General features: G+C 39.8%; 1 protein-coding gene and 1 long non-coding RNA gene across 2 annotated transcripts; one reads left to right on the top strand and one right to left on the bottom strand.

Annotated features, from left to right (window-relative positions):
- Positions 1-1,133: 1,133 nt before the first annotated feature.
- On the bottom strand, positions 1,134-13,252 carry PSMC2 (proteasome 26S subunit, ATPase 2). The gene is made up of 12 exons (XM_075599645.1): positions 13,046-13,252; positions 11,699-11,736; positions 9,307-9,388; positions 8,210-8,309; positions 7,613-7,744; positions 7,066-7,138; positions 6,525-6,620; positions 4,521-4,685; positions 3,882-3,969; positions 3,266-3,468; positions 1,703-1,799; positions 1,134-1,414 (listed from the first exon to the last, which is right to left on the bottom strand). Exons 1-12 carry the CDS (start codon positions 13,131-13,133, stop codon positions 1,257-1,259), a joined length of 1,320 nt encoding a protein of 439 aa, XP_075455760.1. The 5' UTR covers positions 13,134-13,252; the 3' UTR covers positions 1,134-1,256.
- Positions 13,253-14,231: 979 nt separating this feature from the next.
- Positions 14,232-17,484, top strand: LOC142494369 (uncharacterized). Its single transcript, XR_012801399.1, has 2 exons — positions 14,232-14,849; positions 16,292-17,484. It is a non-coding gene; the product is annotated as an uncharacterized LOC142494369 (long non-coding RNA).
- Positions 17,485-18,071: the final 587 nt, after the last annotated feature.

Here is an 18,071-nt window from a genome sequence, read left to right as displayed (position 1 = left end):
GCTGCTGACATGGGAAATGCCAGGGGAGAACCAGAAGTACTCAGTGGTCATATACTCAGTGGTCGACAAATCACCAAAAAATCTACTCGCCACCTAGTACCACACGTGTGCTGCTTGGGCCAATAGGAGCTCGCCACGATGTTAAATCCACCCGGGGCGTGCAAATGTATAGGTTTGTCAAACACTGGTCATACTGATGTTTAGACAGAATTACAGGCATTGCACCAGGTTTCTCTTTCCTCACAAGTTTTAGGAGTTTGGGGGAGGGGGGGATCGTAGCTTTAATATGATGCACCAGAGAACTAAATGTTATTGCGCAAAGACTAATGAATAGTTCTGCATAACATATCTTTTCTTGTTAATTACCAAGGTTATAAAAGCAGTTACTTAATTTATACAAGTAAAGATTTTTTCTGTTAAAGTCTTATTACCCGTGTGTCACACAAGAAGCTTCAGATCATTCAGCGTAGTCACAGGGAAATATAGAAATGGTTTTTACATTTGCCTCGACCATGAGATTTTCCTTATTATTAAAGTTGCACATGAGCTCGGTGAATGTGACTTATGGTCAGAGGTTTTCTGTACCTTGTAACAAACAGAAAACAAGTGAAACAAATCTGCGTTTACATATACAGGTGGAGGTTTGTGGTGTTTGGACAGCTCTACGAACTATTTCCCTAGACTGGGCAAGTACAGGGCGCTGTTAACATTTGTGGGCACGGAAGTTGTCAAACTAAGACTGTCTCTTGTTAACCCATTCACTGCCAGATAGGTCTTCAATGTCTGGTGCAGATGCACGGGCTGGAAAGGAGGTTACATTTCAGATTGTTTTTAAATAAAGTGCTACATTTGACAATTATTTTGATAAATGTTACGTTTACCGAAATGTTGCATTAAATATTTCCGTGTACTTTATTTGCCGATAGTATATTTTTCTAGATATATATTTTTGTGTTTTACTAAAGTAAATGCCTTGTTCCGGGAGATGTTTGTTCAGACAATAGAATATGACCATTAATGTTTATTTCCGATCAAAATAAAGTGATTGATTGCAGTGCCGTCTCGTCTCCCTTTATTCTTTTATGGTCCCAGATACACAAAGCGGAAAATCAACAAACACAGAAACAAAGAGGCACATTCCCAAACCTTTATTTGTACTTTACGTTAAGAGCACTATTTTCTACACAAGTGTGGTGACAATTTAACAGTAGTACAGAATGAAAAACACACAAGCTTAATTAGATTACTGTTCCATTTTAATTGTAGGTCATATATCTTGGTGTGGCACTGAATTTAGCGTATGACTTGATGACCTTGTTCACAGCCTCCAAGAAATCTTTCTCCGTGGCAACTTTACGACGGGCTCGAATAGCAAACATCCCAGCCTCGGTGCACACGCTCCGAATTTCAGCACCTGTATAGACGGACGTTAACAATTAGACACAAGTAGCCATATGGCTCACACCGTGACTGGCACACATCACGGTAACCAAAAGACAGGAACAATGCTTTTATAGGAGAGTGAAAGTGCAACTATTACCAAAGCAACCAGTTTATTGTGCTCGTTTCACTAAAAAAATATATCCAGCATACAGATGATGGGAATGTATGTACCACAGAATGGTCCGACTTCCTCATTTATACAACCCAAATAATATGCCACTTACTAGGAGAAACCCCCAGATAAATTCTGTAACCATACCTGTGCTATTGGGACACAGTCGAGCCAGCAGTTCAAATCTTATATCCCTCTCAACACTCATGGAACGAGCATGAATCTTAAATATGTGCGTACGCCCCTAATACAAAAACAGGAAGCAATAATGGTTAAATGGATATAGAATTCTGACATTTTATACACATCCAAAGATCGGATTTTTAGACTGGGTTTTATGTTCCACAAAGTTAATTTATAACTACATTAAAAAAACATATTTAATCTATAGATTGACGTGATATATATATATATAATATTTTTTTTTACAGAAGAGTAACGAATATAACTTAGCAAGTTAAGTAAATAAAATGGTAACGCTATGAATAGAGTACTTGGTCACTAAAACAGACAGATTGTGGCATTAATATACAGTTCCAAATATCACAATCCATATGTGTAGCCTGTAAAATAAAGCGGCCTCAATCTGATCTTCTCTCCTTAAAGCAGCAAGACATGTGAAATCTTAAACGGGTTCTTTTGTTTCTTTGTTTTTATAATAAATTAGTTCTGTAGTATTAGATAATTCTGCATTTTAAAAATATATATTATTCAACTCAATGCCATTTTTAGTGAGTTTTAAAGCATCCTTTGATTTCTATAGCAGGTGTTAACCCACCTCCCCAGCAGTGCAAGATATTTGCAGCACTTTACTGTTTGTGATCATATGTTGCCAATATTCCCGCAGTATGAGCAGCAAACTGTAACAATAGATGTTACCTTAGTAATATAAGGATACATTGTAGCTACAGTTACACTGACTGAAGCAGCCACGTTACTACCACCATAAGGATTTTTACAGATATATAACAAATTATAAAGTACCAAGTGATTGCCATCTTATGTAAGAATGTACAATTATACATTGCCATGTGCTTCAAATATACAAAAAAGACCACAAAAAAAAAGGGGGCGTCAGTGAGCGTCCATCTCGAACGGTCCATGAAATGTCTGTTAATTGAATGTATAACCTCTGTTCATACAACGTAACCAGGTAGTGCGCATAACTCTGTGCTCAGGGCATACTTGAAAGGAGAGGCAACTCTCAATGTATTACTTTCTGGTAGCAAAGAACATGCAGCTTTCATAAGAAAGCACCGGCACGCCGCAAGGTCTTGCAAAAAACAACCAAAACAGAAACAATTGCTCTATTTTTTGCGAGAGCTGTGGAGTGCCGGTGCTTTCTTATGAAAAAGCTGCTTGTTCTACTTTGTGATATTGTCTCCCTGCAAAGGGTGGCCCTCCGTGCACCCGAGGCATTTCCTTATAGTGTGGCAAATTATTTCCCAGTAAACTATTTTAGAATAAATCAAAATGAACACGTATATTCCACAGTATCTTTCTCAAAGCTTTGCAGTTAGTCTGTTGCTTAATTTGAATAACTATTATAGGCACCCTAAACTCTAAAACACGCTATGCCACAATATGGTATTTGAAACTGCAGTTTAACTAATCAAGTGAATTATTTTTAAACACATACACATGCTTTTTTTCTGCAAAATATTTAAGACATCAAATGTATTTTAAAACCGAACAGGAGTTTCCTTTTACCTCAAGATCAGGTAAACTAAACTCAATTTTTCTGTCCAGTCTTCCAGGCCTCATAAGAGCTGGGTCCAAGGTGTCGGGTCTGTTGGTTGCCATTAACACTTTAATGTTTCCTCTGGGGTCAAATCCATCCAGCTGATTGATCAATTCCAGCATAGTGCGCTGGACTTCATTGTCACCTCCAGCTCCATCGTCAAAACGAGCTCCTATTAATATAAAGAAGAAAAGTACTGAGAATATTCTTGTTTCCACCCCTTTCACTCCAGTAAAGTAATCCCTGCATGTACCATTTCTTCCGGTGACTTGTAAGGGAGAAGGAATGGTGTAACCGTCCCGGCTCAGAGCCAGCACATGTGCTGCTCACACACCATAAAAACACTTCTATATGGAACCAAAAAGGTACACAAAATATAGAAGATATTCTGCCCGGCTGCTAGTTCACAACTAGCTGCTGACTTCCACTGCCCCTTACATTTGCACCCTGCCCTTTAGATTAGATCCATTAAATAGGGATCTCCTTCCTCATTGTGCAATAACGTGTTTGAATGTTTGTTACTTGCACATTTTAGCCATGTGTACCTATTGTAACGCATTAACAGAAACATCTATTTGAACATACCACCAATGGCATCAATTTCATCAAAGAAAATCAGACACGCTTTCTTGGTCCTGGCCATTTCAAAGAGTTCCCGCACCATGCGGGCCCCCTGGAAATAAAACAAATTGCAATTAATATTAACTAGAAGTAGATTAACATTTTTGTGTAGGGCATATTACTGCTCTGAAGCAAGAGAGTACATCTGCAATATGTGGAGATTTATGTTTTCATCAATGTGAGCAATACATATTAAACACATTCTTTAGTTGCCCGTAAAGCTCCTTTAACAGATAGAATTTAAACAGCCAATTCCTGCCTTCTATATAAAAGCTACAAATTGTGGTACTTTGTCATTACTTCACTTTTTAAAAAAGTGCATAGTGTGACAACAAAGATTTAACTGCAACACAAAATAATTACTATACCACGAAGAAACTTCATCTACCAGCAGAGTAACTAATGCCAAAGTATGGTAAATATTTACAACATCTTTTTCTTAACCGAAGAAACGTGATGGATGGAGTGATGGCCTTCCATTTTAAAAAAAGATTCATTTGTTTGCAAAGATCATTAGTGCTTTGAATAAATTACATACGTCGGAGCACTTGTTATGCAGTAAGGAGTAGCCAGGATACTAGTGTTGTGAACGCATGTGTTTACCTCTCCAACATATTTCTGCACCAACTCAGAACCAATCACTCGGATGAAGCAGGCGTCAGTTCTATTAGCCACTGCACGGGCACACAGAGTTTTCCCTGTTCCTGGAGGTCCAAATAGCAGTACTCCTTTGGGGGGCTCAATACCAAGATTAACAAACCGCTCCGGCTAAGGGAGAAAAAAATAAAAAGTCTTGCCAAGTTCTGAAAAACTAAGAATCAATCTGTGCAGAAATTCTTATTGTTCGTTTGACATGCCCTTCCCCCTCAATATTCCAATAGCACTCTCCCCCCCCCCCCCCCCTTCAGTGCCCATATTAAAAGACACCTCTTTAACCAAACATATGGGTAGCGCTGTTGGCTGATACTATACATCTCTTATGCACTGACCGTGGTCCCTTGCAGACGCATTTACGATAACTCCCCTCCCCCTACTCTCTCCAAGTTCTCCCTACTTACCACTTAGATTGTAAGCTCTTCAGGCCAGGGACTCCTTTTCCAAATGTTACATTTATGTTGAAGCACTTATTTCCATTAAACTCCAACTGGGTTCCCAGCACTCGCAGGTAAAATAAAGAATGAATGTCACGGGTATGCCAAGATAAATTGTTACTATGTTATAAAGACATAATAGAGGATACTGAGAAATGCAAAATGAATATACAAATTCAGGGTGTACACAGAATGTGATACTGGCTAATAACCATTTAGCAAATCACACAGATACACAGTGAAGCCAAAAAACACAGTATATATAAAAGAAGAAGAATGTAGATCATACAAAGCACAAAAGGAGAGAACACATAAGAACCACATGTGCAACAGGGAAATGCTACACAATTAGCAGGGAGAGAAGTGCAGAGAAAAACAAGGGGGGCAACGTTTCGGGGGGTGAGCCCCTTCTTCTGGCCCGTTCCCACAGACAGGCGGGTCTCTGGTACTTCTTGGTACAGCTGCTTTCCTCTCCAATCAGCTTGGATTCACAGCAATTCGGACCGGCTAACTTAATGTTAGCCCGAGGGATTTCTATGCATTGTGGATGCCTACTTGCCCAGCTCACAGGCTTTGGGGAACATTTACCTTGCACTTTGTCAGCTTGTCTTTCTAATAGCCGGGGTGTTTTCAGTAAATACTTTGTTGCCCTTAGGGCTTATTTGTGCCTTTGGCCATGTACAGGCCTGATACTATAGAGCTGGGTTTACCTGATTGGGGCTACATCCATTTTATAGTGTATTACACCTGAGGGAGGTTTTATTTTGAGGGTCTTAAGGGAAGTACCACAGACCCACCTGGGTTAGAAGGGCCAGAAGGGGCTCACCCCCCGAAACGTTGCCCCCCTTGTTTTTCTCTGCACTTTTCTCCCTGGGTTGTTCCCCTCCTGCTAATTGTGTTGCATTTCCCTGTTGCACGTGTGGTTTTATTTGCACTCTCCCATTGTGCTTTGTATGATCTACATTCTTCTCTTGCATATACTGTGCTTTTTGGCGTTCACTGTGTATCTTTTTTGCTAAATCGTAATTAGCCAGTATCACATTCAGAATTTGTATATTTATTTTGCATTTATCAGTGTCCTCCATTATGTATTTATAACATAGTAAAAATTCGTTTTAGCATACCCGTGACATTCATTCTTTATTTTACCTATGAGTGCTGGGAACCCAGTTGGAGTTTAGTGTGCTTATTTTGGAGGGTTTAAGGTCCCTCTCTTGTTCCCGCTGCACCACTATCATCATATTGCATAGACCTGTTTATCGTTAGAGTGCTGCCTATACTCTATACTTATTCCCATTATGTTATATTATTATGTCTCGTGTATTACTGCTGTGAAGTGCATGGATGGCGCTATACAAATAAAGATATACATACACTTAGAAAAAGCAGACACAGAGGTGAATGAATGAAATGAATTGAACGCGTAACCTCTGTTTATGCAATGTGTCAGAAGTAACCCAGCAATAAGGACCTGGTGCTAATCTGTGCATTAGATCTGTGGGTTCAGTAGACTTACATGAAGCAGAGGAGTTTCAACGACTTCCCTTAGTTTTTCAATCTGCTCTTTGCATCCACCAACATCACTGTACGTCACATCAGGTTTCTCCTCTACCTATGGAAAAAAGCCGGCACGTTATACGCCAATATTTACAATATGCAACATGAAACAAAAAGGATATTTGGAAATGCGATATTCCATAGTGTATATGGAAAAACTCTCTGCCTCTCTAAATGGCTCCACCTCACATTTCAGTGACTTGGGCCCCTAGGTTCCAGCATGCAGGTATATCTCCATATTTAGATTAATATACTTTGAACGTTGTGATCTATGTTGTATAAAAACTGATGTTCACTATATCGAATATGTACAAATGCGGTATCCTTCCCTATTCCCCTAATTCCCTCCACAATTGTGATTTTACCAGATTATATGTATCAATGTACCTCCCCCCTTTTTTCCTTTTCTGTATCCCCTTCCCTAAATTTTGAAAAATGATGAATAAAAACTTAAAAAAAAAAAAAAAAGTGGACATTCCAGTAGGACTGATAAAAGTTACCTGCATCATCGTTACTGTGGGGTCAATCTTTGGAGGCAAAGGTATATGGATCTGGTACTTGTTTCTATCCACTCTACAGGCGACACAGATGCAAGACTGGTATTATATTGAGACATTATTTGAAAAATCACATAGCACGTTAGATTTGCCCAGCTCTCCCATGGAATGCCTGCATAAGCCAATGAGTTTCACTTAAACCCGCTGATGCCAGAAGGACAAGCAGATCAATGGGTTTCCGGCCTCTGTCAGCAAATGGGCTGGCAAACATTAAAGATCGCAATGTTACACCGTTCTACCTACACAATGGGGGAGGAGTGAAAGCAGTGTCACAAACAACCAACACATTCAGTTGCATTGTAAAGTTTTCAGTGGTTTTAATACAAAAATAAAAAACTTTATAAACCTACAAGTTTAGGAAGCATTCTAATCAGATAAAAGACAACATGAACCTAATGCACTTTTATAATATGCGTAGAGTTGCTGCTATATAAATAAAATTAGACATACATACGGTTCATTTCACAGTTGAGAAATGTGCATTTCTTACCCAACTCTCATCCCTTCCTCTATGTCCGTAGGGGCAACTTGATCACTAAGGTCAACCACAAACTTGGCAAACTGCTTGACATTAATAATGTATTTTGGATCTTCAGAATCAGCATTGATTATTTTTGTACATCTAGAAAGAAAGCAAACAACGCATACAAAAAATTAAGATCACTTAAAAAATAAAAATGCCGTCTTTTAGCTGTGTTTTCTACACGCCATAAAATCTTCACTGAATAGGGGTTATTCATTAAACGGAGATAGAGTGCAATTGAAATCAATGGGAGTTTCTGTACAATAGTGTGCTGATCAGCACTCTGTTTAACAAACAACATTGTTTATTACTGCAGCCTGATGAGCCCTCACACAAGGAGTCTATGCACAAATGTGACGTAAAGTTTCTAATATACTGCGGCACCAAGGACAATCTTCCAGATAATGACGGCGCAGCAAACGGACATTTACAATGGATGAAATATGTTATTGCTGCCTCAAACTACAATAAAAAAGTCTGACACAAATACAGAGACCCCACAAGTAATCAGAGACGGGGGTTTTAACAGTTGCCAGTATGAATAAGTGAGAAATACGTCAATACCTGGCCACTTGCAGCGGTTGTTCACTCTGGAGAGTCTGTTTATCGGCAGCCAAATCCCACAGGGCTGGAGGGGCAAGTCCTGTGTCCGACTCCTTAATTCCTGAACAGATGATAGGCATGATTGTCACTGTACCACAAACATATTTTTGTTTCCAGATGTACGTGCAGAAAAATGAGACACTGTACAGAAGGCAGAGATATTAAACAGCAGCACATGCACAGTCAGACCCAGCCTCCATCAGCTACACTAGCTCCTCACCTGGCAAATAGGAGAGTTACCCCATATCCATTTTACATTATTAGACACTTTACAAATATAACAGAAGTCTTGAATAAAACTTTAGTGATGAATAATGGCAAGCCCGCTCTATTAAAAGCTCACATGTTTATTAGGGAAATGCCTCCTTTCACAGCTCAAAAAAAAAGTGTTAGCTACCAGCATCAGTCTACTGGAGGAGGCTCCTCGACCACAGTGAGGGCCGGTGCATGAAAAGAATGCAACAGCGACGGGAACTCTTCGGAAGAGCTGTCAATCCCCGCTCTGCTTCCCAAAGTTGTGCCCTACAATACTTTCCATTGCGCTATACAGGGCATCGTGGGGCTACTTCACGGAGCAGAGTGTTGATGGACAACTCTACTTCCACAGACAAGGTCTTTCAGCTCCACAAGTCACCCCCAGTTTTCCATTCGGACCGCTGGTTTTTATGAGCCCTGCCTCAAACTTTTTCAGTTGGTACTTGCCAGTCTGTCACACTGTGTATTAGGCCTAAACCAATAGTAACTGAGCTATTACTGTTTTAAGAGCTTGCGAAATTGAGGATGGGCCGTATACATCTGTAGAGGTTAATTCAGCAGTTTATGTAGTTGTCTTTTAAAGAAAAAAAATACCTTTACCACAGTAATGCAGATTTCTTATGCTGATCATGTATGACTATTTTAAAATGAAATCCCCATTAGCCCGACCACACAACCTTTGTTTACTTTTTTCCCATACAATTTTCAATTATGCAGCTGTAACTGAGGATATATTATTGATACGATGTTGCAATAGACAAATTCAAACAAGTTTAAAACAAATAACCTAAAAAAACACATACCTGTGAGCTCATTGATTTTCTTAAGCAGCTGCTGTATATCATCTTCTACCTGCTTGATTTGTCGTGAATACGTGCTTTGCCCCTACAATGGCAACAACAGTTCTCAACTTTGGCACTCACTTTATATACACAGTTTCTTTACATATCAAACTGCATGGCTGCACTGCTTGGTCCCAGTATTAGAATACCTATGCAACGGTACAGCTTACTACAATGAACAACCAATTGAAAAAAATGTCTCTTTGGGTTACACTGTCAGACTATGGCCAAGATTACAGTCCTTACTTGCGCGAGCGCGCGATGGACCGCATAGCCTCGCGCACACCTGCAGCCCTAGCGATCTGTGCATTTGGCTGCAAAGGATTGGGGAGGCGTGGCGGACGCGTCACGAAGCTGGTTCGCGCCCTCATTGGCTGAACCGCTCACGTGACGATGACGTCACACGGCCATGCTTGAAAAGACAACATTTTTTGTCTCTTCAAAATTTGGTCTCGTCATCGCGCTCCATTGTGTGCGCGCACTAGGGGCGGCCGCATACGGATTCTGACATCTGTGTTTGGTGAGCGCGTGCACCATCGCGTCGAGTGTAATCTCAGTCTTATAGCTTGCATTGGTTTTTTTAAGGCCATGTTCAGAAGCTTTTAAGATTTGGATATGTTGGGCCAGATTTTTATCCACGACCGGTTACCCACGAATGACTTGCACTTCCTGCTATGTGAATATGATTTGGATGAGACCCTATACTAGTTACCAATTGACTAAGAAAAATGTGTAGACACTCTCCCCAACAATTATTCTCTCCCTTGTGTGGAGATTATGTCCATCCTACCACCTTCTATATTAGTGTGATTTATGTTTTAAGAGCTTTTCATTCAATGTTATATGTTATTATATTGTGGTGTGCATTCGAGTGATTTTCTTTTGGGTGGCTTCCCTGAGGTCATCCGTTTTTGTTTTCACTTGATAACTAATCACATTATTGCACCCACGATACCCTCACTTTAGATTTATTAACTATATACTAACTGCGCGCATTTACTCGGATTTATAGAATTCTCAAGTTGATCAACTTCCATTTCGGTGTTTTTTTGCTTTATTAAAGCTTGAAAACCTTGCGAGCGGAGGGGTGTGATTTACCCTGGCTACTCCCTTTAGTCTGATGTCCAAGTCAGCGTACGCAACAAGAGTTATCACCGGCAAAGCCCTCTTCTCTACCGCTCCTATGTATTAGTCTTTTTTATAAACACAGATGAGGTTAGGGGTAGAGGAAACTCTTTATTGACAACAGGGCCAAATTAAGAGGCCCAGAAGAAAAAGGTTAAGGTAAACTGAATAGAAGGCAGCTTGTGATAAAGTTAGTGGCCTCTGAAGGCAGAGAGCTCGTTTGAGACTAGAGCTAAATAACAAGCAACACTGAGCACTCCCTGTCACAGCAACTAAAGGCCCCAATTTGTACACATTGTGCTGCTCCTTCCTCAGAACTGTGTAATGCAAGTAACAAGTATACCAAAAGCAACACACAAGAAAAGGAGGTGTATTTACCAAGCAGTCTTAAAGCTGCAGTTCAGTCTTTTTTTTTTATTATTTATTTTTTTAATTCAATAGTTTCATGTGGGCAATCTCTAATTACCTAAAGAACTGTATAGCTGCCGGTCAATTCGTTCTCCATGTATTGATCGGCGAAATTTGGCGACATCTTTAGATATGGGATAGGTTTTTCATCTGCTTCTGTCAGTCAGTGGAAGCTCATGAATATTCATGAGCACTCCTGCACTGACATGTGCTAGAGGGAGGGCAGGGCTGACAAAGGGGTGTGCCAGGGCTTGTGACAGGACATGAAGGGGCAGTGCCTTAGCAAATGGCTGTTAAAATAGAATACAAGAAAATTGGTCTTTCAAAGTTGTTGTTTTTAAAACAGAAAATGCTAAAAGTATTTTTTCTTACTACAGAACTGATTTATTAGAAAAACCACAAATGCAGGATATTGACTGAACTGCAGCTTTAAGTCTTAATGCACCTTAAAGTCCATTTATTTGAAGGGGTTGCAAGGTGCTAGTAAATCTAGGAGTATGTCTTTGTCGTGTTGATGTTTCACATGAAGGTTCTTAGGATCATATAGATCTTTCCATTAGACTTTATCAGCAGGAACCTTAATGCTGTCTTACAAGAGCCCAGGCAGTGTCAGCTTTAGTACTGTCACAAGTTAATATAACCAAGGGAAAATAGTATCCACAATATTTACCCAACTATATGGTGCATATCAATGAAAAGTAACATCATTCAAGCAATGGATTCAAAGGCTTAGATGCCTGAGGCACAAATGTGTTAAACGAATGGAAATGAAAGCATTTAGGTCTTTGAAATGTAAAATACCTATTATTCTGCAACTTACATAGGTTTTTAACAAGGCAATATCCCCTTCATCCAGAGCTGAAATAAAAACACAAAGCAAGTACTTTAGCAACTTTTGTATTAATACAATTGGCGATTCATTCAGATAGAACTCAGTTCATCATGTACATCCTACCCTATGGTTATATAAAAACTTTGTGTTTGAGGGTGACATGTAATATGTGACCTTAAATTAGGAAGCATATTTGGTTTGCTAGTCACTCAAATCTGACCCTGGTTAAAGCTATAATACTTAGTAGGTCATTCTTGACGAGAGTGGGTTTTAAAGAGATAAAAATGGAACAATATACATTTAATATTTTAGCATAATCATTCAAATGAATAACACGAAGGGTTTTTTAACTATTGCTGTGAATGGGTCATAAGGTGCCTTGTGGCTCGATACTACAGTATTTAATAAACATGGGCCTTCATTACCACAGAAGTTTAGGAATCAACTGAGTATTGGCAACAAGAGGAGACTATTCACAAGAAAACAGCAGAAAATTGCGGTATGTATCTTGCAGACACTATATTTTCATGCTCTATTGCAATCTCCCTGCAACCTCTAATTACTGCAGCATCTTGCAAACAGTACATTTGGGAGGGAGGGGGGGGGGTGCAACCTCCCTTTGTCAGGTGCATCTAACTAAGGGCGGTTGTACCTCCCGAAACATTGTGCTTGCGCTTTTCGCTGCAGATTTGGAAATTATTTCTGTTGTGCTACTAATATTCACACTCATTGCTGCAGGCCTCACTAGGCACAGACAAGAGTATAAAATACATCATAAAAGCTTTAACAGTGTGTATATTTCTTCACTTCTTCACTAAAACAAAAATCAGCTTTTTGTTGGGTTGTCCTTGAACCCACAAATCTTCAGGGCCTTAGACCAGTACAAACATTTCAATTAACTCATTCGGTGCCAGAGGCCACACTTTCACGCTGACCGGGTTATGGGACAGCATTATATAGGCGTTAACCCTCTATGCCAGAGGGGACCTGCGAACCATCGCGCTGGCCTTGGATATCGTGATAGCCACGGCGATTAACCCATTTAGTACCAGAGAGGACACTCGTGCCCTGACAGGGGGGGTTGAGGGATACCATTTTACAAGTGTTAACTCTTTCGCTGCCAGAGGCTCCTGCCGCAATGCATTCTGGCAGCAAAAGGGGTTAAACAGCCCTGCTTGCTTACATGGGAGCCAATTGTATCAGACGTCACTTGGGTCTCACTTCGCCCTTCACATTGTTGCCCCGGTGTCTCCAGACCTCCCCCATGTAGACATTGCTGGTGATGTGGAAGGCCCGGCCCGTGCTAGTCACCCCGGCGCGGCCTCCCCCACTCACCTCGGATGGGCTTATCCTCTTCCTTCTCCTCCTCCTCTTTCTTCTTGTCCTTAGTCTTCCGCTGGTCCGCTCCCAGGTAGTCCGGCATGGTGACGGCTGCGGCGGGTGTGTAAGAGACAGCGACACACACAAAGCAAACCGGAAACGATTCCCAAGTCCCGGCGTTATTACACAGCAAACTTCAGGTAACTTCCGGCAGCTTCCCGGAAACCCAGTGTCGGTGCGTCACCGAAAGCGACACTGGTGGTTGGCGAAAGTGCGAGGATGTCGGATGTTGCCAACCACCTGTGATGTCATCAGATCGCGCCAGCTCCAGGACTGCCTTGGTTTCAATTGAAGTCTGTGGTTCAGGATGTCAGTGCAAGCTGTGGTAGGGCCAGAATAACAACAGTAATAACTTTATTTTACATACGAATAGCAGGGATATGGTTTCAATATTAAAGATGGATGCCCCAAAAATCATTATATTAACAAATATAGTATGTTTAAAAAATATATATATATATATATATATATAAGATGAGCATACAGTTATATTTACATATTTGCATATTTGCTTTGCAATGGAGGGTTTTTGTCACTTTTTTTACTCACCATAACTTAACTCAGTATTATGGTATACCCCATCCCTTAGCTTCTTTGCATACCCAGTCAATCAACCCCACACTGATGAGACCCATTAAGATCGAAACAGCTGTCTGTGGGTGGTTTTCTGGGTATGCACCTTAACCCTGGCTGTGCTCAAAGCTGTGACCATGCAGCAAGCTTAAGCCTATAGGGAACCATGTTAAAAATGGTTTTTGAAGCAAAAGGTGGCACTGCGTGCTCATTTGCATGTCATTTCCCAGAATCCCTTGCTGCAGTGGAAGTGCTGTGTGCTGGGTGATAATGGTGAAGGGCGGGGTTGCAGACCTGCCTTAGACATGCAGATGAGCATACAGTTATATTTACATATATATATATATATAGAGGTATCAGTACCGTGTTAGCCGAGCTTCAATAATCAAAAAATAAATAGATGATACCGTTCTGTGGCTAACGAAATGCTTTTATTTGTGCGAGCTGTATCTCGAAAGCTCGCACAAATAAAAGCATTTCGTTAGCCACAGAACGGTATCATCTATTTATTTTTTGATTATATATATATATATATATATATATATATATATATATATGTAGCGGTCATGTAAAATGCCTACAGTCATCTCTCCTGTTGGCAGTAAGGCCTGGTAAGTGTGGGCATGCCAGCAGTAATTATGGAGGTTTTCCCTCACACCCTGGTGGGGTGCCCTGTGTATGGATGGGACTGGTCACATGCTCTGACTCCATGGTTAGTGATGTCAGAGGTGTGTCAGCCTCAGAAGTTACATAAGGCACAGCACTGTGTCTAAAAGTTAGTTGCTGTATAGTTCTTAGTTCTAGTTCAAGCCCAGCAGGAGTTGCTGGAGAGTCTTGGTATGAGACCTGAGTTCTGCTGAGAGGAAGAGTTGCGGTAACTCCAGAGGAGACTGTGTCCAGGGACCTGGCACAGGATAGTGATCCCTGCGGGGATAGGGAATCCCTATTAAAGGAAAGAATCACCTTTGAAGGGAAGCAGCGGGGAGAATCATGAGAGGCTAAGTCTCAACTGCGAGGGGCAGCTAGCCCACATCATTCAATAAAGATGTGTTCATTCAGAAATCCTCTCGTGTACATCTGTGGAATGAGTGTACAGAGAGGAGCACCACGGAGGAGTTCCTCAACAGGATCATCCCCATGCGGACGCAGGGACCCTGTTGAGGTGGAGGCGCTGCACTGGAACTAGGTGAGACTCAACACACTACCTCAGCTGCCTGTCTAGACGGGTTCTCCCCACACACCATCATGCGGGAGACTCAGGAGTCCTGTAGCCAGCAGGTGCACCACCAGACACTACCACACTGTAATGGGGACCGGTTAGACCACAGGGGCCAATGTGAGATTGGGTGGGTCAGGCCGGGCCAGAAAACGCGTTATATATATATATATATATATATATATATATATATATATATATATATAGAACACACAAATGAAAAGGACAAAGACAACCCCCTTGTTAGCACTCTAAATTACACCTAAAGAAAATCTACTAATAAAGATTATATTGCAAGAACCAGATGCACTGCAGAGTCAGAAAAATGAACAAGATTTTATTGGAATAACAGCAAGACACACTAACTTAAAAACATGAATATACTAAAGACAGCCTAACAAAATATATGTATCAAAAATATATTGGATAAAAGGGGGACTGTTAATCTAGTGAATGAATTCTATTTTACCTCAAAAAAACTAGAATGTATCTAAATGAATATAAATTGTAACACAAAAGTAGTTTAATATAACCCTTGAAGGTAATACAAAATATTATAAATCCCTACTGGCATTAATGCCTAATAGAGAGATATATGATGGATTGTGGCATGGAGGAAAAGTATATGATCAATGACCCAGTATACAGCCAGGAAAAATAATATATTACCAAAAATAAAGGGGGAAGAGAAAGGCAAACAGGGAAAAAAATGATATAAAAATAATAATCATACCCTGCCTAGCAATTCCCAAAAAAAAAGGAAAAAAAGAAAACAATGAGAACTGATGCAGCAAAAAAAAAAAATTATACCTATTAATGACATGCTAACAAACAGAGTCATACAAATGGAAAATACAGCAGTGCATAGCACTGCAAGGACAAGTAATGCCCAGACAGCAAATAGAGTTAATACTCAGCTGTAGCAGGGTTGCGTGAGGCATGTGTCCATCAGATTGTAGAAGGTTTGTTCCAATGTTTGTGCATAGCAGAAATAAAGAAAATCAAAAAATGCTGCAACAGATCCTTCACAAGTCCATCCAAATAAAGATTACATGGGGGCTGTCAGAGAGTAAACACTATGCAACCTATGGGACTTAACGATTCCTTAGGGTTTGCTATGTTTCTGTAGCTAGTTTTTGAAACTGTATACATATGAAATCTTGCAGGACCAATGAATTTTTGGAAATTAGTGAAGAAGCATGCCCTCAACCTCTCAAATTTAAATTACATAATTATGCATCATTTTCCTCTCTGTTTTACTATTTATATTTTTAAATCATTGATTTATTTTTAATGATATAATGTGATCATCTACTCTTTTATTCATTTCATCAATTTTGCAATTTGCTTTATAATAGCTTTAAATTTAATGCAACTCTATTCTACTAACATGCATGTCCTTTTTTTGTCAGTGCACTGATATATGAATTGATACCTGCATCCACGCCAGTTCTTGATGTGATTGGCTGATGACGTCACCAGATAAATATCTTACTGACGTCTGATCTTGCACAACTTCTGCTTCAGAGTCATCACTGTGATGGGATCCTCGCCTATCCAGATGCAGTGTTATGCAATAATTGATATAAGTCTATATATGTCTTTAGAAGCTGTTAAGCCAATATTAGAAGTAATGTATTGCTGATACAATTAAGACTGTGATGAGTAGCGATGTATACAACTTAGGACTCTGCAGCAGTACAAGTACTTTCTGAAATATGACTGCTGTTTTTTGCCCATGATCTTGTGCATAATGAAATGACAGAGATCAATTCCAGATGATCAACATGTCTATAGCAGCCCTACAAGTTTCTAAGGGATTTTTTTATCCCATATTGCCTGTGATCTAGGCTACTTATATGCTTTATTACTGTGACTATGGCCGTTGTTAGCAAAGTTGATAAGTACATGCGCACTGTGATGGGATCATTACCTATCAAGATGCAGTGCTATGTAATAATTGATATAAGTCTATATATGTCTTTAGAAGCTGTTAAACCAACATTAGTAGTAATGTATTGCTGACACAATTGAGACTGTGATGAGTAGCGATGTATACAACTTAGGACTCTGCAGCAGTACAAGTACTCTCTGAAATATGACTGCTGCCTTCTGTCTACGATCTTGTGCATAATGAAATGACAGTGATCAAGTTCAGATGATCAATATGTTTATAGCAGCCTTACTAGTTTCTAAGGGATCTTTTATCTCTTATTGCCTGTGATTTAGGCTACCTATATGCTTTTTTATGGTGACACTGGCTGTTGTTAGCAAAGTTGATAAGCACATGCGCACCACTGCTAATATATAGGTTCAACCTGTTTAACCTGTTGTTACCTTAAGTAATTACATTATTACTTGCACTGGTGTGTGTGATGCAATTGAACTTGGCCAGCATCTTCTATTGGATAGGGAAATACTGACAATGCTGCAACTGATTACTTCTCCTCCTATATAACACTGCTCGCCTGCACTTTAAATTTTACCACTCCGGGAAGAAGCCCACCGACGGGTGAAACGCGAAATAGGCTGTCTTTAGTATATTCATGTTTTTAAGTTAGTGTGTCTTGCTGTTATTCCAATAAAATCTTGTTCATTTTTCTGACTCTGCAGTGCATCTGGTTCTTGCAATATAATCTTTATTAGTAGATTTTCTTTAGGTGTAATTTAGAGTGCTAACAAGGGGGTTGTCTTTGTCCTTTTCATTTGTGTGTTCTATATAGTTGTTATTATCCCCTAGCACCAACAAGCTCTATAACTTTTTTAACTGATTTAATTTGGGGTTTATATTTTATTTTACCCCTATAGTCAGTATTAATCTGGGGGCTTGCTTTAACCTTTAATATTAGGTGTTGAGCAACTTCCTTTTTTGTGTGTTTTATTTATATATATATATATATATATATATATATATATATATATATATATATATATGTAATACGATACCGTTTGAGCGAATATCAGAGGCAGCACTCCACAAGGTTGTCAAAAAAAGTTTTGTATTTAGTGTGACATAATAACCAACGTTTCGGTCCTCCACACGGGACCTTTCTCAAGGTGATGAACAAACAGAGTGCAGTAAAACACATATATATACCCTAAGCAACCAAGACAAACAGGTGCAACACATGATTTAATATATCAATCACTTACATGCTGTATACAGGAACTACCCATTTACAGCGCGTCAGC

The sequence above is a fragment of the Ascaphus truei genome, chromosome 5, assembly GCF_040206685.1.
Source record: "Ascaphus truei isolate aAscTru1 chromosome 5, aAscTru1.hap1, whole genome shotgun sequence".
Classification (NCBI taxonomy): Eukaryota; Metazoa; Chordata; class Amphibia; order Anura; family Ascaphidae; genus Ascaphus; species Ascaphus truei.
This window is presented reverse-complemented; position numbering and strand designations above follow the sequence as displayed.